The sequence below is a fragment of the Pyrus communis genome, chromosome 14, assembly GCF_963583255.1.
Source record: "Pyrus communis chromosome 14, drPyrComm1.1, whole genome shotgun sequence".
Lineage (NCBI taxonomy): Eukaryota > Viridiplantae > Streptophyta > Magnoliopsida > Rosales > Rosaceae > Pyrus > Pyrus communis.
Genome location: NC_084816.1, coordinates 3611747 through 3638794, shown reverse-complemented (window position 1 = coordinate 3638794; position 27048 = coordinate 3611747). Strand labels below are relative to the sequence as shown.

The 27048-nt window shown below is 36.2% G+C and overlaps 4 protein-coding genes across 4 annotated transcripts; 2 read left to right on the top strand and 2 right to left on the bottom strand.

Annotated features, from left to right (window-relative positions):
- Window positions 1–3130: 3130 nt before the first annotated feature.
- LOC137716326 (EPIDERMAL PATTERNING FACTOR-like protein 6) lies at window positions 3131–4834 on the bottom strand. The gene is made up of 3 exons (XM_068455765.1): window positions 4594–4834; window positions 4425–4468; window positions 3131–3557 (listed from the first exon to the last, which is right to left on the bottom strand). Exons 1-3 carry the CDS (start codon window positions 4697–4699, stop codon window positions 3324–3326), a joined length of 384 nt encoding a protein of 127 aa, XP_068311866.1. The 5' UTR covers window positions 4700–4834; the 3' UTR covers window positions 3131–3323.
- A 9976-nt stretch (window positions 4835–14810) lies between these two features.
- On the top strand, window positions 14811–16782 carry LOC137716297 (protein GRAVITROPIC IN THE LIGHT 1-like). The gene is made up of 2 exons (XM_068455735.1): window positions 14811–16269; window positions 16418–16782. Exon 1 carries the CDS (start codon window positions 14906–14908, stop codon window positions 16229–16231), a length of 1326 nt encoding a protein of 441 aa, XP_068311836.1. The 5' UTR covers window positions 14811–14905; the 3' UTR covers window positions 16232–16269; window positions 16418–16782.
- On the bottom strand, window positions 16698–17360 carry LOC137716298 (transcription repressor OFP17-like). Its single transcript, XM_068455736.1, has one exon. The coding sequence runs from the start codon at window positions 17358–17360 to the stop codon at window positions 16794–16796; it is 567 nt and encodes a 188-aa protein (XP_068311837.1). The 3' UTR covers window positions 16698–16793.
- Window positions 17361–21593: 4233 nt separating this feature from the next.
- LOC137716244 (transcription repressor OFP4-like) lies at window positions 21594–22968 on the top strand. The gene has a single exon (XM_068455668.1). It carries the CDS (start codon window positions 21694–21696, stop codon window positions 22843–22845), a length of 1152 nt encoding a protein of 383 aa, XP_068311769.1. The 5' UTR covers window positions 21594–21693; the 3' UTR covers window positions 22846–22968.
- Window positions 22969–27048: the final 4080 nt, after the last annotated feature.

The window sequence follows — 27048 nt, the reverse complement described above, 5'->3', positions numbered from 1 at the left end:
GATCACTTCCCAGGCCCGCTTCACCACCGTAGCACGATATTGTCCGCTTTTGGCTTACCATTCCCTCACGGTTTTGTTTTTGGGAACTCATGAGCAACTTCCCACCGGGTCACCCATCATGGGATTGCTCTAGCCCATTCTTGCTTAACTTCGGAGTTCCAACAGAACCCGAAGCTAGTGAGCTCCCAAAAGGCCTCGTGCTAGGTAGGGATGAGAATATACATATAAGGATCACTCCCCTGGGCGATGTGGGATGTCACAATCCACCCCTCTTAGGGGCCTGACGTCCTCGTCGGCACACCACGGCCAAGGTTAGGCTCTGATACCAAATGTCACATCCCCGCCCGGGGCGGATCACTTCTCGGGCCCGCTTCACCACCGTAGCACGATATTGTCCACTTTGGGCTTACCATTCCCTCACGGTTTTGTTTTTGGGAACTCACGAGCAACTTCCCAGTGGGTCACCCATCATGGGATTGCTCTAGGCCCCTTCTCGCTTAACTTCAGAGTTCCAACGGAACCTGAAGCCAGTGAGCTCCCAAAATGCCTCGTGCTAGGTAGGGATGAGAATATACATATAAGGATCACTTCCCTGGACGATGTGGGATGTCATAATTAAACTTTATAAAAATCCATGGATTTATAAATTTATTAAAGTATCTCAAATTCCCCCTAAGTTTATGGTTCAATTCTCTCCGATATTAACGCATCGACAGGAAAACGAATGCATGCAAATTCCCAGGGATCATGTACTTCCTCCTTAGCCGTGATTCTCTGAGTTCTGCGTAGGTTCTGTATCTAGGTCCTTTCTCCATGGCGTAGTTCTCGATGGTGAACCTCAAGGAACTGGATGTTGATCTGGGTTAGGGTTTTGGGAGAGATGTAGAACCCATATGGGTTGCAGGCAGTGGGTCCCACATTTTAAAAATAAAAATATTTAAATAATTTTGTTTTTAATTTTTTTAATATTTAATTATTATTTTTTATCTAGTTGGGTTAGGAAGTGGGCCCGCCTCAAACTATGTCAATATTTAATAGAAAAATTGACAGATATCTGACATTGCAACAAATTTGTAAAATGAGGTATGATATTATAAATTTTAAAGGGTAAAGTACAAAAAACTACCTCAACTATGGGTCAAATGACACTTTCATACCTCATCTTTTAAAATTGACAATGTCATACCTCATCTTACGAATTTGTGTCAATGTTATACCTTCCGTTAGTTTGGCCGTTTATTTCTCAGTTAAATGCTGACGTGGTTTGATCCAGGACCCATTTTTATTAAAAAATTAATTAAAAAATTATTAAAAACAAAAAAAATCATTTAATATTATTTAAATATTAAAATAATAAAGAAAAGTTATTTAAAAAAAAAAAAACCAACATCAATTCGTCCCTTCCCCCCTCCCCCTCTCTCCCTTCCCCCATCTTCATCTTTTTCCCCTTTCTGCAACTGCAACCCAGAAAAACAGAAGAGAAAAAAAAAAAAAAAACCAAGCGGGCGGGATTGTGATGACGGTGGTGGTGGGGGGAAGAGGTGGAGGCAGTAGCGGCAGGTTGTGTAACAGAGGCGGAGCAACATTTGGGGAATTGGGGATTATGGTGGGAAATGATTAGTTTCTATTTGGGGGAAAAGAGGGAAAGCGTTGGGGATGGAGGCTTTCCATGGCGGGAGGAAATTTGGCGATTTGTACGGAGAAGTGTTTTAAGTGTAAAAGAAGGGTCTGCACAAACAAGAATTTTCCTGGGGGAGATGCATACCTCTTCCTCAAGTAACGGTATGGGCCTGGGCTTTTGGGTGCAGAGGGTGGGGTGCGAAGGTGGGGAGGTTGGGTGCGTGGGTGTGGGGACAAGAGGGGGTGAGGAGCAGGAAATCCAAATTGGTTTTTTTTTTTTTTTCTCTTCTATTTTTCTGGGTTGCAGTTGCAGAAAGGGGAAGAAGATGAAGATGGGGAGAAGGGAGAGAGGGGGGGGGGGGAAGGGACGAATTGATGTTGGTTTTTTTTTTTTTTTTTTTATTATTTTTTTTTATTTTTATAAATAAATTTTCTTTATTATTTTAATATTTAAATAATATTAAATGATTTTTTTTTTGTTTTTAATAATTTTTTTAATAAAAATGGGTCCTGGATCAAGCCACGTCAGCATTTAATTGAGAAATAAACAGCCAAGTTAACGGAAGGTATAACATTGATACAAATTCGTAAGATGAGGTATGACATTGTCAATTTTAAAAGATGAGGTATGAAAGTGTCATTTGACCCATAGTTGAGGTTGTTTTTTGTACTTTACCCAATTTTAAAATATGAGGTATGAGATAGTGATTCAACTCATAATTGAAGTAGTTATGTACTATCGACATGATCAACTATTATGAAAAGGAATGTAGTGGCAAAAGTTTCATGTTAGACAATGTGCACAATTGCTAATAACTGTTTGATCGATCTAGTGGCATATAATTTCTACTTCTATGAAAGAGTTCATGAATTCAAATATCATAGACGATAATTGTTGAATTATAGAAAACAGATTGCACGTTTTCTTTCTTATTTTTATAGTACTTGAAGTAAAACTAGTGTTCAAATTGTACGTGAGATAGAGCTTGTTACATTTTTTTTTTTATGGATTTTTCATTATCTCTACAACACTCATTGTATGAGCAGGGTCAAGTGAGGGGGTGGGGGAGGGAGGAATAGTGAATCCGTGAAATGTAAGTTTCTCTTCCAATGAGGAGTGTTGTTGACTTATCGGATTACATCTCCATTTGTAGTTAAGAATCTCTCCAAGTGTGGAGAACCTCCATTGATGTTCAGGCGCCACTATTTCCTAGCTTATCTAGTTCCATGATTATCCAGTTCTAGTTCCCCGAGTGTGCGGAATGAGTTCATATTACTAGTCGTTGGGAAGAAAGTTTAGAAGGAAAGAAACAACCATTCAATTACTATGAAGATAAAAAATTTCCAAACCTTGGGAGGCAGAAATGATCATGCATGATGCATCATCAATTATTTAGCAGAATAAGAACCTGAACATGGTATTTAACTCGATATATATTCTCCATAAATATACAACACCAACCAAACGTTATTTCACCAAACGGAATCGGTTGTATGAATTCTCCATACATATCGTAACATATATTTCATAAGGGTTAATGTATAAATATCTTCCTACACAAATTTAAGCCCTATAAATATCCCTTCTTTTTACTAAATAAGCATATGATCAGCTAGAAAAGTAGCTAGCTAGAGAGACTTTGTAACACCAACACAAACACAATAAATATCACAAAGCATATGATGATCATATTCATTTATTTTCATGGCATGTACAATTTGTTGCCACATTTACACCTCCAAGCCTCCGGGTAGTACTCCGCCATCACCGGCGTCCCGGGTGGCACAGACACGTGAACTGGCTTGCACGGCGTGCACCTGCCGCACTTGGATGTGCACCGAGGCGGCGACGATCCAGGTCCACTCAGGTACCTCCTAGCCAAGCTCAAGGGCATCATCCTCTGCTCCCTCATTTTGTCACCGTGCTTCCCAAATTCCTGCACCACATTAGTTAGTTAATCTCCTAAAAATTAGCAGCTATAACACAATTATATCACCAACCCTTTTGCGCACACAGTTTTCTATTGTCTACTGAGACTTGTCACACATATATCCTTAGTGCTAACGTGCGCCCGCATAATGCTAATGTGCGCCGGCCCCCATAACAATTTTTTGTTCACGGGAGTGTAGATATATAGAACATGGTTGGAGCGGGTTGGGCGCCGAGCACAGCAGGCGCAAGTTACCAAGATGCATTGGAGTTTTTAGAAGACGACAATATGAACAACAAAAGCCTTTTCTTTTGCTTCTGAAATGGCAAAGAAAAATATGGTGTCCCTCCAAGCCTAAAGCTGTGTGCTAAATTACGCCAGTGGTGCTGTGGGCTTCTTAGTTAGGCAGGCTGAGCCTACTACAAGACCATTTTTCTAAGGATGGACCAGGGTAAACAGCAGCAGGACCACCCTGCCCCCAGTCAGTGTGTGCTACTTATCGATCACCACGGTGGCTTGATCAGTAATAATAACAATAATATGGTTCTATTTTGTCCTTTCAGTTTCAAACATGCATAGTTGCATATGCAGTCTTTATCAAAAACCCAGCTTGCGTCAAAGTTAGTCAAAGCTACTAGAGTCTTGTTGTAAGGTCACGATGATTGATGTGATTCATATGGAGAAAAATAAATAACATAAGAAATACGCATTAATGCTAATTAAATGTTGAAGTATAAGATAAGGTAGCGATTCCGGCACTCTTCGTTTAGCCATCTGCACTCCAAACACTTTGTAAGCGCAGAGGAGAAAGCTAAAGGAGGAGTGTTAAAATCACGGACCATAAATTATGATAGGTATGGTGGAACAACCTACCTGAAAATATGAATCGAGTTTAGCCGTGAAGGTACACGCAATATCTGCATTTTAGAAACAAGTAGATAAATTAAATTTGTTTAAATGAACATTAATTCAGTGAAAATTTCAATTTTGTAAAGAAGAAGAATATAAAATGGGAAATTAATTTGATTGTTGAAAACTTCACCTGGGCATGTACTGGTAGTGGAGCTGATGGTGGTGAAAAGTGCATAAATTGAGAAAAAGCTGATGGCGGTGAACCTTATTAGTCTGTGAAGTGCCTTCAACTCCATGAACAGCAAGATGAAAGCTCAAAGAAAATCCACCAATGACAGAAGAACACAGCAACTTTATCTGATATTTTCTGGGCTCTCTCTCTCTAGCTGTTTTTCTCTCTGGAACCCTTTTTCATATTAACTAAGTTCCCATGTTGCAACTGTCATCTCAGCTCTTAAGTGGGGGGTGGTTGTTGTGGAGGTTGAAAAAGTAAAGGGATCGAATATTTAAGCAAGTTTTTAGAGAGAGAGAGAGAGAGAGAGAGAGAGAGAGAGAGAGAGAGAGCAAGAGAGAGACAGAAAAAAGAAGGGTGAATCTATGAGGGTCGTCGCATCCTAAGCATTGCCATGTTTGGTTGTTTGATTCTCTTGCAGGCTTTTCTCTACTGTCTTTCTACAATTCCCAAACCCAGAAATGTTAAAACAACTACTGCTCTGCTACCTTCTGCAGCCCTCCTCTTTTCCACAGTCCACTCTTCCCCCTCTTTCTTTTTCCTTGTTTTTCCTCAGCCACCTCTCTCACTCCCCTACCCTTCTTTGACTATATCTTCTTTGGTTTTTATTCTCTGCCCTCATCCCTTTTCAGTTCTCTAATTTTTTTAATGCACCAAAGTTTTACTATCCCCTAGTGTCTCATTCACGAAATGAAAGAAAAGTTAAACATGTGTACAAATACACCAGTTAAAAAATTAACAACAAAAAATCTCAGTGTGCATACTAAAAAAAATCTCTCTTAACGTGTATTATTGCTGTCCAAACTCTTCAGGACCAAAATATTATTCTTACTAGAACATTTATAGAGTGGTGATATGTCCACTCCAATATCTTATTTTTCCACCCATCTTATATTTACACGCATCATAAAAAGTGAAAAAAATACATCAACTCTTTTCCCACCCACCATTATTTCCAAAATAACCCTACATATTTGTTTTTCAATTTTTTTCTTGCTTTAAAAAAATTATTACAAATTAAAAAAAAAAAAAAAAACAATTATCACTAAATGAAAATACCTAAGAACTCCAAATATCACTAGCAGCAACTCGCTCCCCAGAAAATTTGCAAAATCGTCACTAATGACTCCCCAAATCCCCAACACCAAGCGTCCCTCCTCTATCGCCAACCATCGCAACACCACCACGACTCGAAAACCGCTCCAGTACCCAATTTCTGTCGTTTTCAATTTGAATTCAGACCGCACAAGAGAGAGTGTGATTAAATTGGAAGAGCTTCACTCATAGTTTGGTGCTGCACTGGCTTTCCCTGACATCAAATTCCTCTAAATTCAATATATGGTAGGTATCCAAATTGTTCCAAAACACCAAACACGATCGGAGTTCAACGAGTGTCGGATCTGTGAGTCCCCTAATGTAATATGGAGTATGAGCTTCTCTCCTCATCTATCTCAACATTACAATAGTCATGAAGATTAACTTGCTCTACTCTTTGGTGAAGCTTGATCACACCTTCCACAACATGCACTTTATTGCAAGCCTTGAGGCTTTGCTTTGTCAAGTCCGAATTCACTCTCTGCCTGATAAGTTTAATGTCTAAAGTTTCTTCCCCAGGAAAGCTTGTGGGGTTCATGATATTTTTTTTCTTTTTCTTATTTATGATATTTTAGGTTATTTTATTTTATCAGTATAACTAATAATTTGTTTTTTTTTTTTTGGGAAACTGTATAACTAATAATTTGCTTAAAAAGAATCAATATAACTAATAATTAAGTGGCAATATATGATTGGTTGGTCTTTAGGTCTTTAAAGGTCATTTTATACGAGGATAAATTTGTCAATAAGAGTATCATTTTATAGTGGGTGTGGAAATAAAACACTGGGTTGGGCTTAACAGTACTTTATTTACATTACATTATTAAATAAGATATCTCCTAAATTAAGTATATTATCATTTTTGTTTCTATCGGACTGTGAATTGAAGGAGTAATTTATTTAAAATTCGATGCAATTAATAGAGTATGAATGAAGACTTTGAACATGATAATAATATCATGTAACTCAATTGATAGTGTAAGGATGTTCAGATTATGGGGAGTGGTTATTTTTATCTATCGGGGATCCTTATGTAAGTTTACTTTTCTTGTTAAAAAAAAAGGTGTTATCCATGTTAGTCTAGAGTAATGTTATGCTAAATAAGAAAGATTGGTCAAGACCTTCTTTTTTTTCTTTTCCTTTCGGTTGAATATTGCAAAATATACTACTGAATATTAGTAAAAACCACTTTAAGAATCATCTTAGAAACAAACCTATCAAAGATTAAATATGTTATACATGCAACAATAGTCAAGTTAAATAATAGTTGAGTTTGCAAGTATTTGTTTTCTTTTTGAAGCATTGTTTTAAGTGCTTGGACTATGAAATCTAGCTTTGATCGACAAACATACTTGTGAAGAGTCGTGTGGTAAATTGGCAACTTGTAAAAATGGGTGAAGCATTATTATGCACCAACCACCTTTCAAGGCTTAGATGCGTTTGTTCAATTCACAACTCCGTTTTCACCCCTGTTTGCTTTGGAATTTTGGGAAAAACCAAAAGTACACACTGCCTGTAACATGCAGCAGTGGACCTTCGGGATGAAAGGAAAGCATTTTACTTCTGGTCTATGGTGAGATCAAACTGTTAGCATCTAATCAAAGTGCCGTGAAACAATCCAAGCTGTTAATCTGTGACACTTCTGGCCCAAAATTATGGCAATATGCCACTGAATCTGACCATCAAATTGGCTGGCCACTCAACTGGACCCTCCTAATCAATGAAAATTTTGAGATTCCAAAAGCAATCAGGTGTGGACAAATTGTCCAAACAAATCAGTAAGAAAATGGTGAATGTTTGGTGATGGGTTTTGAAATGCCCCACGTAGGACATGGATAATTGACAGTTTACTTGTTCTTTCACATCGCTTATAACTTTCTACTTCTCTTATATTCAATTCATGTTTTTTTTAAAGGGTTATTATACAAAATGGCTCCTGAGATTTGCATGATCAATAGAAATGGTCATTGAGATTGAAAATCAATTTTTGGTCATTCTGCTAAAAACGATTTTGGGCAATTTTCAAAGCTTTGTAACTCAATCGTTTCTTAACCAAATTCAACCCATAATACATTAAAATGAAGATAGGAAAGTGTATAATAAGATTATACCATTTGTAAGCCCAATGGTTGACGGAGATGGCCGGAAAATAGTCTGAAAGGTGACTGGTCTGCGGGAAAACTGGAAAAGTCGTCGGAAACTAGGTAAACTTTAAACGTTCATAACTTCTTCAATACTCAACCAAATCGAGTGATTCAAAAACGAAAATAATACTTCTTAACGAGACAAAGAGAATGGTACCTTTTTTGAAGACTAATTCACTGTGGTTTGGTCGAACAACGGCTCGAAAGTGGCTAACCATTTTCAAGTTAGCCACTTTCGAGCAGTTTTCCAGCCAAACCACGGCGAGTTAGTGGTAAAGAAAGATACCATGCTCTTCGTCTGGTCGAGAAGTATGATTTTTGTTTTTTGAATCACTCAATTTCGTTGAGTATTGAAGAAGTTATAAATGTTTAATGTTTGCCCAGTTTCCAGCGTGTTTTCCAGTTTTCCCGCAGACCAGTCACCTTTTAGGCTATTTTCCGGCCATCTCCGGCAATCATTGGGCTTCCAAATAGGTATAATCTTGTTCTACACTTTCTTATCTTCATTTTAATATATTATGGGTCGAATTTAGTTAAGAATCGATTAAGTTACGAAGCTTGGAAAATTGCCCAAAGAGTTTTTAACGGAATGACCAAAATCATGGATGGTGAACAATCTCAGGGACCATTTCTATTGATTTTCAATCTCAATGATCATTTCTATTGATCATGCAAATCTCAGGGACCCTTTTTGTAATAACCTGTTAGTTTAACGGGTTGAACCCGACCCAAACCCAATAAACCCGATCCGTTTACAGGTCTAGGTCTAGGTAAACCCCTTTCAATACAATACTTGAAATTGAAAAAACATGGATATAAAAATAACAATAAAAATTAAACATAAATGAGGAAATTAAATTTACTTTTGCTTATACATGAAACATTACAAAGAAATGAAGTTATAACTTTCGCTAGATTTGATCACTTGCCCTATAAGGAAAAAAAGGTTAAATTTGCTACTTGCAAGCTAAATCCTTCATCTTACTCTCATGGAATTAATGGTAGAATAAGCTTATGTACTCTTGGAAGAGATAGTGAAATGACAGACATCTGTGTTTTTCTTTTTCCTAACATGAATTGCTAACAGACAACGATATAAACCATGAACAAATCATTCGACATATAACGTAATCTGCAGCCAGCCACTCGTACCATACTAACCTTCCATTCTGCAGATTCTCAAACATTTCACTTGGCTAGGTGAAACGAAAAAAATGCCGAGAGGGTAAATGGGTCAGGAATTATAAGTGCATTAGGTTTTTGAAACGATAAAAGTGGATGTATTCTTGCGCCATGAAGTAAAGACACTGGAAAAACCATATACAGAAACACTTGTTCGATTTTATTATCTTACCCAAGCAATGAATAATTTGTTTGCAAGCGTGGGCATTTGGGAAAAAATGCAGATGCGGAGAAAAGGAAACTAACTTATTTTAAGTCTCTGCAAATATTGCAAACCTGTTCTTGTTTCTATGCTTTTGTTTCTGCTCGATAGGGTTCTGATGCCCTTTGCTTTCCCCCTAGCCTTCCTCTTTGCTAGTAGAAACCAAGTCCAGAGAGTCGTTGTCTCGCACATATGTATGTGTGTGTGTGTATTATATATCTCCATATATGTAGACCCACTTAGCCATACGTGAATATTTCAAACTTGAATTAAATTTGACCGTTGTCCCACCACTGCTAGGTTTAGGGTTTGAAAGAGATGTGAGCAACGCATTGGGTTAAATGAAGATGGACTCTCTTTTGAACAAAGCTGGCAGCCCTGTATTATGATTGTGACAGATGGGACTCTCTTTTGATCTGATTATCATAAATAATTGCTTGTGATAGTCGCTGTGGCTACTTTCTCCTATCAGGGACAATTTAGCGGCTACATTAGATATTTTGTCAGGATTCGATCTTATTGTGTGGTATATATCATACACATACTCTAGCTAGATTTCATCAAACTTGTCATGGTTCAACTCTAAGATACGGTGTCATACATTCATCTCTAGTAATTGGTTAATTAGTGCCCACGATGATCATTCATAGGATCTCAATTTAAATATAAAAAAATGTGTTAGGGATAACTTTTTATAAACAAATGCACAATTTTTAGCTGTTAATACAATGTCAATCGTTTATACATGTAAAGCCTCTATTGCATTAATAACAAAGAATCATGATGAATTTGTGCATGGATGAAATTTCTCTTTAGATAAAACCCAACAGCAAATTGGAATTTCAAATTTACAGAGCTACTCTTTTTATTTTGGGATCTTTAATGAAAAATTCCTGGTACTATTTATTTTATCGAAAAACCACATTTTTATACTAAAATGTCAATCCTGGTACTATTCATTTTACCCTTTATTTTGTCTTTATTGCTAAAACTCAAAATTTTCAAATATTTTTCATTCATTTTCGTTTTTATTTTTTGGTCAACAATATGGAGCTATTATGACCCCCTTTATTCACTCCAATGGATTGTGTAGAAGTGCGGTAACATCTCTACATTTCAGATATTATTATTTTTTTTTTTTTAACTTCAGATATTATTTATTTGTACTCTCAGCTCCATACAAAATTACAGGGTTGAGGGTTCGATATTTATTTTCTTTTATGTGTTGTGTCCAAACGGTTAATGATATTTGGTTAGAAAAGGCTGTACCATCTTGTATTGGAAAATAGGACCACTAAGGTCTGCCAAAACATATAACTACTTGAAACTACTAGTGTTGTAAAAAAAAAAAAAAAAAAAAACAAAAAAACAAAAGAAACATATAACTACTAGTTGTTTATTGTCACAGAGAAGAACCCACCAAGCTAAACAGACAGTAACTCAAACACTTGTTATTTGACCAGCATGTACTTTGAATTCAAACATGCTATTGTCCATTCTTATAGGTGTATGTGGCAACAATTAAACTATTTACACTCTTTTCATAAGCTTCTTTTACTCTTTTCGGAGGAGTGCATGTAAAGATTATAGCAAATGAACTAGGTTTCATATATTATTACTTAAATGCGTCTTTCTCGCATCTCATATGATTTGCTACGTGAGGAGTGTGAAAGACTCATTAATCACTTACAACTGTGTCCTTTAGTCACACTAATTCAATTTAAAAAAAAAATCAAAGTACACTAATTTAGTTGAGAGAGAATACAAGCGATGAGCGCAAATGAACTAGGTTTTATATTACAAGTGCCAATAATTTTCACTCCCCTAATCCCATTTGCAACATTTAAGCACTTTACTCTCCCTTACGTATCTTATGAGTTTGTACTAGTACCATAGGGTGATGCTATCCACGCATCCATTTTTACTTCTCACACATTCCTTGTTAATTTCTATCATTTGATCTTCTTCAGTTCATTCGAATCGACGGCTGAAAATTAAAAGAAATGTGTGAAAAGTAACGAAGAGTGTGGATAGCACCACCCCTAATATAATGCCGTGAGAACTATTAATTACTTGCGGCATATGTGAAAACAGCAAGAACAAACAAAGGGGACTATAACATATAGAATTTAATATTGATGATGGTATTGTCACTATTTTCATGTAGTATAGCAATACATATTACAAGGTGATCAGAGGATCCTAAGAGGGGACAAGTGGGATCATACATTTGCCATATGAAAAACGGTCCCCTACACTTCTTACTCAATTTTTATATCGTTTTCACGATCTTGGCTGCATGCAAACTCCCCCAATTAATATTAAAATTTCAGCGTTTTGTGTTTGCTTGCATCTCTCTTTTTCTTTCTAATATTGTACTCATTTCTTGTCCCTTTTAAGCACGTACATGTTACCAACTGAACTATTCAGATAGATTCTTCACGTGATCATGCATGTCATTTTGACTGCTCTTCTAGTTACATTCTACACTTTACAGTTTCTAAAACAATAAGGCCCTCGTTCTATTAACTTTGATTTTCCTCATTGCCTTGCCTTAGAGTTCACTAGAAGGGAAGTTGCCTACCAATATAGGTTAAATCGGATCAAGCGAGATGAGTGTAATGAAATATTTTACAAAAAACTTGACTCAAAGTACAATTTCACTCATTTCAATAGGTGAAAGTGGATATGGATTACGCCATCTGTCAAACATACTCGCTCTTTTATACTTGAGTTCAAATTCCCTTTTAGTTCAGAATATCACGTTTGTTTATTAAAAACCAGTATATAATTTGGCTAAGGATTAATTTCATTCAATATGAAAAATTGGTTAAAAAGAAATGTTCGATCTAAATTTGAGAATATGTAATTGAACTGTTGTTTAAAATTTGAAGTATTTAGACATACACTCGGATTTAATGTTTCTTAGTGAACAAAACTATTTCTATCACCTCAATTATTGATCTCGTGCACGCTTAACATCGTTAAGAGACACAGATGGTCATATGCTTCGCACATAAACACGAAATCAGTTAAGATAATATCAATAACAACCCACTTTTGATACCAAGTTACCATACGTAAATCAGCAACTTCAAAAATAGTTTTTTTTTTTTTTTTTTCTCGTTTTTTTCCTCACTAAAACCGAAACCAATGCCAAAAAACCTAATTCACCAAATCCAGATTCACCTTGGTAGTTTTTGTATTTTTGTCATTTTTTTTTTGGAACAAATGATATTATCTACACTAAAGGAGAATTGATGGACTTAGTCTCACAATGAGTTAACAATAATGTAATTCAAATTTGGTAGTTGTTAGTATCAGTTTAGTTCAATTCGTTAGAGTTGTGCCTTTGCTTGAAGGCGTGGGTTCGAACCCTATCAGTGACTAATCTAACATCTAATCTAACAAAATCTATCGTTTGACAAAAAAAAAAATTAATAAGCCAAATCACCTATATTTAGTTACTTCCTTTAACTATACAAGTTTGCAGTACAACTTTTTCATATTTGTACCAAAGTTTCTGACAGCAAACTAGCTAGTGATTTTCTAAATTCTAATTAAATCGTTGATTACAAGTGTTGAAATACAAATTATAATAGGTTTTTCTCGGAAAATATATTTTGAAGAGCATGAATATGATAGTTTGTTGTAGTAGTGAGATGAATAAAAGAAAATTAATAAAATGTACAAAAATGATTCAAATTCTTGGAGTGCCACAAAGTGATGTGTGACTTTCTGGCATCCTCAAGAATTTGAATCATTTTGCCAACAAATTATCATATTTATGTTCTTCAAAATATATTTTTCTGTGCATGGAGCCCGACTCGTTTTCTGAGCACCTAGGAGTTTGTTTCATTTTGCGTGCGTGAAGCCGAACTCGTTTTGCATACCAAAAGCCCATCATTTTTGCGTCCATGGAGCCCATGTCGTTTTGGTGTGCATGGAACCAACCTCGTTTTCCGTGTGCAAATGTGTAGTAAAAAGAAATTAGCGTTCATAAGAAAGATAAAGAGATTTCATTTAAGAAAAATATAGGATTTGAAGATAGGATGTCAAATGAATCCATTATTTTGTTTTAGTCAAATGATAGATTTGTTAGATTAGATGTTAAATTTGTCAAATGAATTCATCCTTCGATTAACCAATTTTTTGATCTAGAGAACTCGCACAACCAATTGCTTTTTTTAGCGATTTGTTTTGTGTGAGATCTGTTTTAAGGAACAAATAAGTTATTTTTAAACCAAACTAAAGAGTGAATAGCTTGATTTGGTATGATTGTTGCTCGTTTTTTCTTTTGAAAGGGAGAATTAAGAAAATCGTATTGATTGTAGCTTTTTAGGGTTTTTTTTCACTTCAAATGTTTAATGTGGTGTTACCATTTGATAAAAAAATTATAAAAAAATGCTAAAAAAACTTTCTTAAAATGAGATTTCTCTATGAACTTTTTGGCTCTTTATCATCTTACATTTTAACGTTAATTCGTCTCTTAACGTTTTTAGACATTGTATGACATTACGTTGATCAGTCATAACTGATTAGTGTTCCTGCACACAAAAAATTCTCTCCTGTCTCCACACACGGATCCATTCTCCAAACGACACCGTGTCGTGTTATGTACATCGTGTCTTCTTATTTCATTGTGATCACATACTCCGCACCGCGCTTTCAACGGTCAGGATTCAAGCTGGGAATCCAAAACCAGCAGTAAACTTAACAGAGCAGACCTTGGGATGCGCGTCGACGCTGCGAGTCTCTCTGACACAGAAGTTAAAAGAAACTCGCGTGCGGTCCTCTTTTTTTTTTTTTTTACAATTAACTTTTTGGTAACAACGTGCGCTTCTTTTGGAGCTTCTTTCTCTGAAAAATCCCAAATTATTAAAATCCAAAAAAAAAAACAGAAAAAGTAAAAAAATGCAGGAATTTCAAAGTGGTGGCAGGAGGAGGAGAAACAGTAGAGATTCCCGGTCTGGGTTTTTTGCACTTTTTCCCATAAATATTAATAATATTTATTAAAAAAGTCACCAAATTTTGAGCCCTCACTCACATTTTCCAAGCAGTTTCTGAAAAATTAAATAAACTTTGTTCTCGTATGAAGTCTTAAAATATGACTTACATTGGCTTCTCCACCAAGCCCCGTTTTTCGCTGAGACTGGACATTGGAGAATGCAGAACAACGAGATAGCTCTTCCTCAAGGCGCCATCGTTTAGCTGCCTCACTTGCTGGCTTGTAAGTTTCTTGTGAATCCCAAATACTGTTGTTCTTATTGTGCATGTGCCCTGCTTCTGCTGTAGAATCGCTTCTGTTGATTTCTGGCTTTTGGGTGTTGTAAAAGGGCTTTTGGTTTGTTCCTGTTGAAATTTTTGGTATCTGGGTTCCGTTTGTTTTGGGGTTTTGATCCTCAGAAGTGCTTTTGCATTTCTGCTGGCTGCTGGGGTTTTTGTTGAGTATAATATTGTGTTGGTGGGTTTCTTCTAAGCCGGGTTTCTTGGATTTGGTCTGCCCAATTTGAGAGACAAGTTATATCAAATTGGTGTTTTTTTTTTTTTTTAAATTTTGTGGAAGCAAAAGTGCTTTTAGTGAGATTGTTATTTGGATCTGCAGTATTAGTTTTTTATTAGGGTTTTTGAACCATTAAGGAAGGAAATGGAATTTACTACTGCCAAACCCCTTAAACCCTCCTCAAACATATCTGATATTGTCTCCAAGTTTGCCAAAGTTTGCAAGTTGAGATCCATTGGTGTGTTTTCGGCCGAAAACTCAGAGCAGAGCCAACAACCCAACAACCCCAACATTAGAAATGCACATTTGGGTGAGGATAGCAGCGATGTGACGGAGGAGACGGATTGTGATGGGGTGAAAATCCATCCCCATCCCGTGGAAGTTACGAGAACAAGCGATAAGCTTGGGGATGTGGAGTTATCCAAGTTGTTTGACATTGTTTCGGCTTTGAAATTAGCTTATGTTCAGCTTCAGCAAGCTCATTTGCCCTATAACCCGAAGAAGATTGTAGCTGCAGACGAACATTTTATGACTGAGCTTGAAGCGCTCTGCAAGATGAGGAGCGCGTATAAGGAGAAGCAATGTATGAAGCTCAAGTCTGATCCCTCTCGGTTGGATATCCTGAAGAAGAAGGTTGAACTGAATGAGAAGCTACTTGACGAGTTGAAGTTTCAAATGGAAGTTAAGAACTCTGATATACTCTGCGTGCAGAAAGAGCTCGGGGATTTGGCTATGGCGAATGCGGCACTAGCTGAAAAGGTAAAGCAGGTAAGTTTGCAGAGGAAGAATGTAAGGGTGTGGAACATTGCAACATTTCAGGATGCTTTCAGAGCTGCTTCGAAATCCATTCATGATTTTGCGAAGCCATTAATTAGCTTGATGAAAGCTTCAGGCTGGGATTTGGATGTTGCGGCAATGGCAGTGGAAGTGGAAGCTAGGTATTCGAAAAGGGCCCACAAAAAGTATGCATTTGAAGCCTACATTGCTAAGAGAATGTTTTATGGAATGTCATTGAAATCTTGCAATGTGGATGGAATCATGAGACATGATGACCCTATCGATGCCCTGATAGAGAAACCAGATTCCGACTTTGCCAGATTCTGCGGAGAAAAGTATCTGCTAGTTGTTCATCCAATGATGGAAGCTAGTTTTTTTGGGCATCTGGATAACAGGACACTTGTATTGAGCGGAAAGCATCCGAGGACTTCATTCTACCAAATATTCGCTAGAATGGCAAGGTGCGTTTGGGTGTTACGTGGCATTGCAGCTTCGATAGATTCTGAAGCAAAAATGTTCGCTGTCAAAAGAGGAAGTAAGTTCTCTGATGTCCACATGGAGTCTGTGGAGGAAGACGGGGAAGGTGCAGCTGTGTTGGGTGAACGGCAAGTGGAGTTTATGGTCATGCCCGGATTTAGAATTGGGGAAACAATTGTGAGGTCTCGGGTGTATGTTTCAAAACCAAAAATGTAACCGTCGTTTGGTAACGTTTACAGTTCACTGGCTAACTGGTAATTCAGCTGAACCTAACTTCTGTTATGAAAATGTTAATAGTTAATTTAGTCGAGAGAAATTATCAGAGTTTTCCAATCGTAGATGGAGTTTTAAATTTCCAAATTTCAAGTTGTGATATGTGCTTGTTCCTTGATTCTTTTGCAGTACATTTATGGCATGTTTGCTTGGATTGGGATTTAGAATTATTCCGGTTCCTGACTTCTCATGTGTTTTACTAACGCGTATACTGGAATTATTTCGATTCATGACTTTCCACTTGTTTGCTATCACATACGGAATCACAAAGCATGTGGCTCCTACCATGAAATCTGCAATCCAATACCTGAAAATCAAGATCCCATTTCCGTGTTTCCTAGTTCCTCGATTCATAATTTCTCTCGTTCTAAGTAAACATGTCATTAGCGACGATTGTTTTAAAGTACGCATGTCAAGATCCAATTTCCATTTCTTTCTCTCATGTTACAAAAATGTATTTATGAATTGGCATTTATATCAAAGAATTTAATTTTGCAAAATCACACTATGAACTTCCATCACTTGTAGTGGAAAACAAGTCCTTGCAAAGCTCTCCATAAAATCTCCCAACCAATTCAACGAAAACAGGGCACTTGAGGTTTTTACAGCAATACAGAAGCTCTTCCACATCCATCAAGTCCCACACTTGCCCTTCCTCAATGATCATCTCCACCAAATAGTTCTCAAAACTCCTGCACGCATCTTGCACCTCATCGTGACCCGAAGTCGCCGCCCTTCCTCTCATGGCCTTCAAATAAGCCGGTGTGACGGGTGACGGATAATGCGTTATTCCATTCCCGTCACCCCCTTTTTCTGATAAGCTCTTGAGCGCTGATAGTCTGTCCATTCTTTTCGGCTTCCCGGGTGAATAGAATGTCGATAGGAACGAAGTTAACCGACTCTTCTTCTTCGGACCCTTTTTATCCGGTCTAACTTGGGTGTAAGGAGATCGACGGAGATGAAGAGCTCTTATAAAGAAGGGTCTTTTGAGCTTGAATCTGAAGATTTGTAAGAAATTTCTGCATGGTTTGAGTAGCTTGGATCTCAAGGCAACTGATGCTTTCAACTTCATATCTAATGATTGCGATAAACAGAGTGTGATTGAAGCTAGGGATAGTGCAGGATGGTGACTTTGCTACTTCTTATTGCTTTTAAGAGTTTTTATGTTGCAACAACGGTTGGTGAGAGAGAGAGAGAGAGAGAGAGAGAGAGAGAGTATTACGTAGAGATGGATGGATTAATGGGGTTCACGTATTGGAGTCAAAGTAAGTGGGATGCCATGAAAAATTTAGCATCTCCAGTGAGGTATATACGAGGATGTGAAACATAAATATATTTTTTTTAATTGATTGGAAAGCTTTCGAATGGATATTTTAAGTAAGGGTGCAATTTGGGTAGGTTTGACGGGTTAGATGGTCAATTCAATTCTAGCCTAATCTTCACAATTTGGATTTGAGTTGAGTTCAAATTCATGGTGGTTTAGTTGAGTTCGGATTTTAAATGAGTTCGGGCTTACATGAATTTGGTTTGCTTTTGCCAAACTTATCGAGATCAATTTTATAATATCTTATTTTGCATGATTTTTCAAATTTTGAATCAAACAACGTTAATATTAGTTAAAATTTTATTTACGCATCAATATCCACACAAAAATTTGAGCAAACAACTTGGAGACCATTTACAATGATTCAACTACGCAAAGTGGAAATTAAATCAGAAGAAGCATACCAAAGTTTCAACCAAAGGAAATGTAAAAGTAATAACATCATTCATTATCTATACAAATATTGACAATAAATTTTCAACACAGTACATGCGCGAATTTGGGATAACAAAAAGTTGCTACCAAAACATCATGAACAAAGAGTTAACCTAAACAAGTTTATTTTGGCGATAACTTGAGACCAATTGGTTGAACATCAAAACGTCTATCCTCTGATATGCATTTGGATCTCAGTTCATAGAATTCTGGGTTCAAGATATAAAGATAAGATGATTGAATTTCTTGTAAAATGTCAAAACTTTGAAAAACTAAACACACACAAAAAAATATTCTGGCTAACAAGAATGGGGTGCCAGTGCTAGAGGCCCAGTGTTACCATGGTCCAGTCTAGCCCAATGGGCTGAAATAATGGATAATGGAAACAGAAAAGAAACAGTAACAAACCAAATAGATAATGGAAAAAGAAAAGAAACAGTAGAAAGGTTTGTTGGAGGTGTCTCGTTCTCCCCATCAAGATTATCTTCGGATTTTCTTTGTGAGGATTTTGGGAATCTGTGAATCACGTCCGTTCATCCTATATTGTACGGTCAGTTTTCATCACGTATTGTTTGTGTCAAATTTTAAATTAAAAATTAAAAATGATTTCTGAATGCAGATTTACGATGAACGGATCCTTGAGATCCTCACAAAATTTGGGATGAAGAGATCTGGATTCTCATTCTCGAGATCCTCACAGATTTACGATGAATGCAGATTTACGATGAAGAGATATGGATTCTCATTCTCCAAAATTTGGGACCGTTCGTCATCCTGGTCCCATTGTTTTCTTTTTTCTTGGTCTCTGTGGAAAAATTAAAAAAAAAAATGCTCCGAAATGAACTCATTTTATGTGTATTCGTGTTGGTTAGACGTCAACCATGAGATCTATTTACTTTGATGTTTGACATGTAAGGAGTAATTTCTCTTAATAAATTCATTGTACTGTTCAATAAGAGTGTGTGAACCTTTATATTTGTGTTTTTGATAACTCGTTTATGTACATCAGTCGTTAGTACATATGTTAAGCAAGTAGGAATGACTTCTTCTTCTTATAGTCTCATTTGGTGCAACCATATTCAATGTAGAAAGTAATTCTGAATAATTTTTCAACCGTGAAGACTTGACTTGAAGGAAAACTAACTTTTCCCATTTTGGGGATTATAATTCATAATGTTTATTTGTCTGTTGGCACTTGGTGTCTTATCTCTGTCCTTAGTTAATGTCACTTGTCACAAAGTCTCTTTGTTCCTATTTCTTTGTCACCATCAATTGCCCAATACGCATTCAGCACATTTACTCTTCACACGTAGGAGTCGATATCGTGTTAATTCTTAGGCCTTTTCTTTAATGGAACTACAGGCCTTTTCTTTAACGTAACTATAGGAGTCGATATCAGATTTGTGACATCGATTTTTTTACATAATTTTTGACATATACGTTTTTATGGGACTCACTTCATAATGTATTTCAACGATTCGAACCGTTTATTTTTTAGATATTTCCTCGATTACAATTTGATCACCTTGCAGTTCCTAGTGTGTTGTAGTAGTAAAGAAGGGGTTGAAGCATTAGCTTAAACCGCGCAGAAGAAATTTTAACGCTCATATGACTTAACTATGCATTGAACTTGGTCAACCGCCAGTATGCGTGCACAAATTCGTATTGTTAATCTATTGTAAGCTCCTGCATAAATTGTCATAAAATAATTCATGGCACATGAGCAGTTGAACATAACATTCTTCCAACTTCTTACATACACCCAATCAAGTTTTTAATTGTATGGTTTTAATTATAGAAGTCACCCACCAAGCCATTCCTCGTTGCTTCGCTCTCCAAATTTGTATTGCCTCTAACAAGTTAAAAGAGAATTAATACAATAACAATTAACAAAATACGGTATTGCCTATAAACTCGTAGCGTATCTATACATGCTTTATTATTTTACATTACGTACATAACTTAGTTACGATATTTCAGTATCATATAATTTTTTTTTTTAATTTTCTGACAGTGAAAACATTTATGCCATAACTAGTAACCAGAGGTTTTCCAGCCTCGGCCTTAAGAGCAGGTGGGCCTTGTGGAGATTAAGCACATGGAAAAGGCATGGAATATCATCATTTGTAAAGCATGGAATTATGGGAGATACGCAGCACTTGGTAGACAAATGGGTCTTCGCTGTTAGTGAAATCATCATTAGTGTTGGCTGCTTTATGCAAACAAAAGAAGTAAGATCCAGATAAGATAAAATTCATTTGATTCCTAATCCGTATTTTACACGTTATGTTTTGAGTTTGATTTCTGACGCTGGTAAATTATATATTGATAAGTAGAGGGAGGATGACTTTTGCCTCAGTAAGTCTTCCTAATTCCTAAAAAGGTGAATTACCGTGGCAAAGCCACTAGTTGATATTTTCTTTTAGAAAAAAAAATTAGAAAATTAAAAAGAAGGGGACAACAACGCATTTGGGGTATATATGTATACAGGAGCCAGAAAGCATCAAATAAATCAAGCTCTGATATTCTTCATTGTTTATGATAAAGAGTAAAACAATATCGTACCATATATTCCATGTATAAATAATATAGAAATTTGGGAAACCTTCGAGCTTAAGTTTGTACAACATAATCACAAATATTATTACTTTAAAACAACTTTAATACATAGTTTTGGTTCTTTTTAATACTTGGTTTACATGTACCAAAAAAAAATTACTTGGTTTTCGTTATTATTGAAAAGGTCACTTGTAATTATTAAAAATATCATCTTTTTAATATCAGTTAGTTTGTGTTTGGTTTATGAAGTTGGAAACAAGAGAACAGAAACAACATCCAATAAAAAAGAAAAAGAAAAAAAAAAATCGAATTATAGGTTTGTAAACACGTCTTTGAGTTCGATTTTTGGCTCTAGTAAATTACACGATCGTGGTTAAGAGGAGGTTGAAATGTCTTTGGGGGTCGAAACTCTTCAACCCCTAAAAGGATGAATTTATGTGACGAACCCACCAGCTGATCTCTTTTTAAATAAAAAAGGAAATGGAGAGAAATTTTTAATTTTTAGTAAAAGGGTAATTTGGCATATTTAATGGAGCTCAATGCTTCAGTCTGCAGAAGATGAGGTAAAAATTTGGAATAGTTCGCTTGGTGTTTGCAAGAAATCACCATGCATAAACAGTGAACTAATTGGATATGCCAAGTAATACAAACAAACAAATTAACCCTAGTTAATTAGGGCTAAAACTTACCTTCAACTTGATGTATACTCTTTTTTCATTTCCCATCTCGTGATTAAAACGGGAAGACGTAAAACTCATTGCATGAAAGTTTTTTTTTTCCTGTTTTAATATTCATTACTTGCTCCCTGTTGCTTTCTTACTAAGCTTTTTATAGTACTGGACCCTGTTTTAATATTCATTACTTGCTACCTGTTGCTTTCTTACTAAACTTTTTATAGTACTGGACCCCAATTACAACCTTCTATAGACCAAAACGTTCAGCTCTTTTAACTATTTTTCCATCTTCACTTGTGCTCCTTACTCAAAACCCCCAACTCATAAGAGTGAGAGCCACACACACACTCACACAACCAAGTGAGTCAGTGAGAGAGAGAAGGAGAGGGAGGAGCTACCTGTTTCATTCTTTGATGGGGAACTACAAGTTCAGATTTTCAGACATGATCCCAAATGCCTGGTTTTACAAGCTCAAAGACATGAGAAGTACCAGAACCAAAAACCACAACACCTCTCACCACCACCATCACTCCACCAAGCAACAAAAACCAATCTCAAATAAATTTCCACCACCCCAAAAATCCCACATTTCTCAAACAAGAAAATACTCCTACTACTTGTCCACGCAACCCAACAGAGAAAACAGGTATTATAATTCCCCAATCCACCCCAAAGCCTCAGACACACATTTTCCTGAAAACCCCAGAAGACTATCCACCAGAACATCCAAAAGAAAAGCAGTTTACAAGCCTTCTCCTAACAAATCTGTCTCAAAATCCTCATCAAATTGCAACTGTCATGCTGCGGTTAATTCGGTTTGGACTGATGATGAGAGCCACAGAACTATTCAATCTCCAGATTACTTTGGCTCTTCTAGTGAGAGTTCTAGTGAGCCTGACTTTCATGAATTAATCCCATCAGAATTTGAATGTGACCCAAAATTTGCTAACATGAAAAATGAAGGCTGTACAAGAAAAATCCATGATCAGAAGCTTGATGGGTTTGATTTTGATATGATCTCAGAGGTAGAGCTTCCTCCAATTTTGACAAAGCCAGTGAAATTTGATGAGGGAGCCAAGTTCAAGAGAAGTTCCCCAAAAGCGAAGAAAATACAAGGACAAAGGTCTCTCACTGTCAAAATTGTCAAGGAGGAAAGCATTAGGACTCAAAAGGGTAACCAAAGGAAGGTTACCCCAAATTCGGTTCGAAAGGCTTCTCTCAGTTCAACAGGCATAAGACTTAGAGGCAACTCTCCAAGACTTGGAAGCAAGAAGAAAACTCAGCCATGTGGTAGAAAGAGTGTGTCATCATCACCATCGTCGTGCTTGAAGTCGAAGAACAGGCGCCTTTCGGAGAGTTTTGCAGTTGTCAAGACCTCAGTTGATCCACAGAGAGACTTCAGGGAGTCAATGATGGAGATGATTGTGGAGAACAACATCAGGGCAGCTAAGGATTTGGAAGACCTTCTTGCTTGCTATCTCTCACTCAACTCAAATGAATATCATGATCTCATTGTCAAGGCCTTTGAGCAAATCTGGTTTGACATGGCTCACATCAAAATGTAACCTTTTTTATTTATTTATAACTTTCTTAGATTAATTGTTAAATGCCAATGCATGTATATAATCTTAAGATGACTACTTTCTGACTTCTGGGTTTCTAAGAATATAACTTTATACCACAATAAAGCTGCATGTATTGTTTGTTGAAGGAACTGGATTCACTGATTTTGAGCCAGGAAATATTTAACAAAAAATTTGAACCGGCAGCTAGCTAATCATGATTTAAGCTCTATCTAAACCACAATTTAGTGTTCTTTTATCGTTTGCATAGTGTCCACTAATAGACAATAAAGAGACTAATATCCAAAAAATAAAAAACAAAAAATGAACTAGTAACAAATTTTTAACACCATAAAGTGGATTTAAATTTAAAAAAATTGTTAATTAATCTTCTCTCTCAAACCCTGATGCGCCGCTCCTCTCTCCCAAACCCCACCTTCACCCGCCGGCCTCTCCTCTTGGGTGGGGTCAGTAGCAACCTCATCTCCTCCTTTTTTTTTTCCCTTCTCTTTCTTCCCTAAACCCCATCTTCTTTTCTTTTTCTTTGGCCCTTGTTTTCTGGTTGTTTTTCTTTGACCTTCTCTCTCATTTTCCTTAAGCTTTGTCTCAATTTCTTTGAGCTTTGTCTCAAGTTTGGCAATCTTGTAGTAGATATGAGTTTCATGTTTTTTCCTCTCCAATTTGCTATTCCTAGCGGCAAGCTTCTGCCCTTGGTTCGGCTATCTAGCTCCTCAAGTTTTTCCTCATGGACTTCAATTGGAGGCGTGCTTTGGATTTCAGTGGCTTCTAAAGTGCATCTCCCACTATTTTGTAGGAATATGGGAGCACTTTTTATGCAGGTAGCTTGCCCGCCCTTATTTTCCGTTCATCCGTTTAATTCGTTGGTTCTTCCAACCGGTGGCGGTGGCTTGGCAATTGTGGTGCTGCTATTTTGGCGGAAGCGGTTGGTTCTTGTTTCTAGATCTAAGGTTTTCGGTTTAGGCTTTATTTTGAGCTCACTTTTGGGGCTTGTTTCTTTTATTTTTGTAATGGGCTGCAATTGTACCGTGTTGTAGATTATCTTCGGACTAGTCTCACTTTGTATTAGTATGTTTTATCTTCAATGAAATTAGTTGCTTGACCAAAAATAAAAAATTTATTAGTATTTGACTTTTTTTACCACAATATTGCAACACTAGACTATTAATTGTTTAAATTTAAATACAGTTTTTTTACATATTGTAAAAGCTGAATGTGAACGTCATGAAAAATAGCACGGGGGTACAAAAGAATGGGCCTTACCATGTCAGAAGGGTAAGCACATATTCCTGTTTGAGAGTTTTGGCTTGGTTCTTGTCTGGATAATTTTGAGAAAAGATTGTTGTTCCCCCAGGTTTTGTTTCTGGAAACAAGCTCAAGTAGTCGGTATCAGATCATCAGTCGTATTAGTGTAATCCAAAGGAACGACACTGTACAAAAGTGCAGGAGTCAGATGAGAAAACTTTGCTGAAACATTAAACAATGTGATTGCCATGAAACTGTATTTGTAAAACATTAAAGAAATTGTATATAGTAATTTTGCTGATGGTGAATAAAGCTTCTGCATGGACTCTCTTGCCATGTAACGAGTAACATGTATCATTATTCTAAATCTAATGCGGATCAGGAAGCGCACACATCAACAACAAACACCCGAAAAACAGATAAAATGCAATAACTCTTGCCGCTCGAAGAGCAATATTTAGTATTAATATTAAGAAAAGTCCTCTAAACCTTAAATTACATAGCTTATATAGAGAAAATAACCTAGAGCCATAGCAAGGAATAAAAATACATAAGGAAAATATTGACAGTTCTTATGTTTAATAGGTAATTATAAAAAAATAACGTAGATAACCTAATATATTACAATTAAAAAATGACAGCAATTAACCGAACAATACCTATCACTCAATTAACTTGTCACGTGATAGGGAAGTCTCAAAGAAATTTTTCTGTCTTCTGGGTTTAGAAGCATCTCCTCTCCATTAGAATAAATGTTAAAAGGAAACTTAAAAGAGCCTGTATATTTGACTTGTAGATTTTGACACACAATTAAGCATGCATATACATATATTGTAGGGTTGATATAAATTCAACCTAATTTCCGTGGATTTGGGGCTACTGTGCTGTTTTCTTGATGACAGGAGATCGAGGACCATAGACTCTGCCCAAAATATAACAATTGCCATCGTTTCATACCAGATAATAGGTTAATTTTTTAGGGTATCATCAGTTTTTGGTAATATAGGACCACCAATGTTTCACCATTCAGTCTCTTGGAAATAAAGAGCTTCATAGATAAAAAGTAAAGGTATATATATTTTGTTGGTTGGCATTTTCGTTTCATTGTGTGATTTGGAAGCATATTTATAGGAAAACAAACTTTGTGACTGATGTTGTAACTAATATAGGAGTATCCCTTCCTAACATGTTTATTCGGGATCAGACCCTTTCTTCACAGGCTACACCTGCTCCTTTGTTCTAATGTAAAGATACTGGTTATTTGGGAGGTTTTTCACTTGAACTGAATTTTTTTTTTTTGAGAAAAAAATTATATATTTATAAAAGTGAATTTCCTTTGAAGGCATGCATTGTGCATGTACACTACATAGTAGGTACAAACCAAATAGGAAAAAAGATAAACTCACACTTGGTTTTATCTATAGAAAATACTTGGCATGGTACCACATATTGACTTGGTACTTCTCTGGTTATATTGAAATGAAATCAAATTATTAACCTAGCATAACCTAAAGAGCCATTTCAGGCAAACTAGTCGACCCACATATGAACTCATTAGGTTAAAACTTTCTCTACGAAAGACCCTAATTGCTAGGGGCGAGAAAATGACTTGTTCAAATATTAATTCTCTCTTTATCTTTCAAGTCCCGTTACAGTACTATGTCAAACTGTAAGAGCTTAATGTGAAATTTAACGGTTGCAGAAATCCGTTAAATCTTTATATATAAGATTTAACTTTAGGATTTTTTACTGCTCAGTGGTATGTACCAAGAGAGAGAGAGAAGGTAATTTTACCAATTGCGAAGGTGCAATATGACAAGCAAACCTTACATGACAAGATATCGAATTTGGACACATCATAACATGCAAGAGGATCAACAAACAAAGAAGTACCAGTTTGAGGAAAATAAATCCAATTAGGACCACATAGAAAATTCAGGAAAGAAATCTAATTAAAGGTCAGTCATAATCTTCTCCGGGAATAAATCCCATGACCTCACACTTGGTCGACCGTTTTTCAAAAGTAGATACCAGTAGAAGTTCTGGTAAATATAAACTAAAATGTTATGGGTTTGAGTAGTGAAAACAATTTTTTTGCAAAACAAAAATAAGTCTGCGTATAATAGACGTTTCTCCTTCTCCAAACTCTCGCAAAACGAGAAACCTTATTAACTTGGGATCACCTTTTTTTAATACTAGAAGTCTAGAAGACGTTCTAAGTTCAAATTTCTCTCTCCTAATAACTTGTTGAAGAAAAAGTCTTGGTTAAAATTTTCTTTCTCGTATTTTAAGAGTTCATTTAATTTATAGGATTCACTTAAAACATGATATGGGGCAGTAAGTACATTACGATTTACAATTACAGCATGCTACCTCTAATTATTAAACATCAGTGATTTTTCTTCCATACCTCTCATCACCACAACTCATTATCAACTCCAAATTGGGTCCCTAATTATAGTTTCATGAAGAAGATCTTAATCAAATAATTTTGGAATGTAATTAATTAGAAGGGCATGGCTTTCTTTTACATATGACCATCATTACAATTTTTTAAAGTGTGATTTGGTGAAGACATGGAGTTAATTAGCAAAAAATTTCAGAGTACAATGTATGACATACGTTGATGAATTCAAAGGATAGATATATGCTTAAGAATTCAAATGGATTTAATGGATAGACGCAAACCACTTAAAAGACAATGTGCGTGTATAGATTATGCAGTGATGTATAGTCGGACTCGGGAGTTAGAACTAACATGATCAAACTCTTATTCATCACCAAACCTACAAGTATGTGGTCCAATATCCTAATGAATGAGATGTTGGATTTTTATTCATGCGTCCCGACTTTAAAACTCTCATTTCTCTAAATTATTGTAATAGTTTCGAACATTTTCACTCTTTTAATAATAATAATAATAATAACCTACAAAAAATGTGC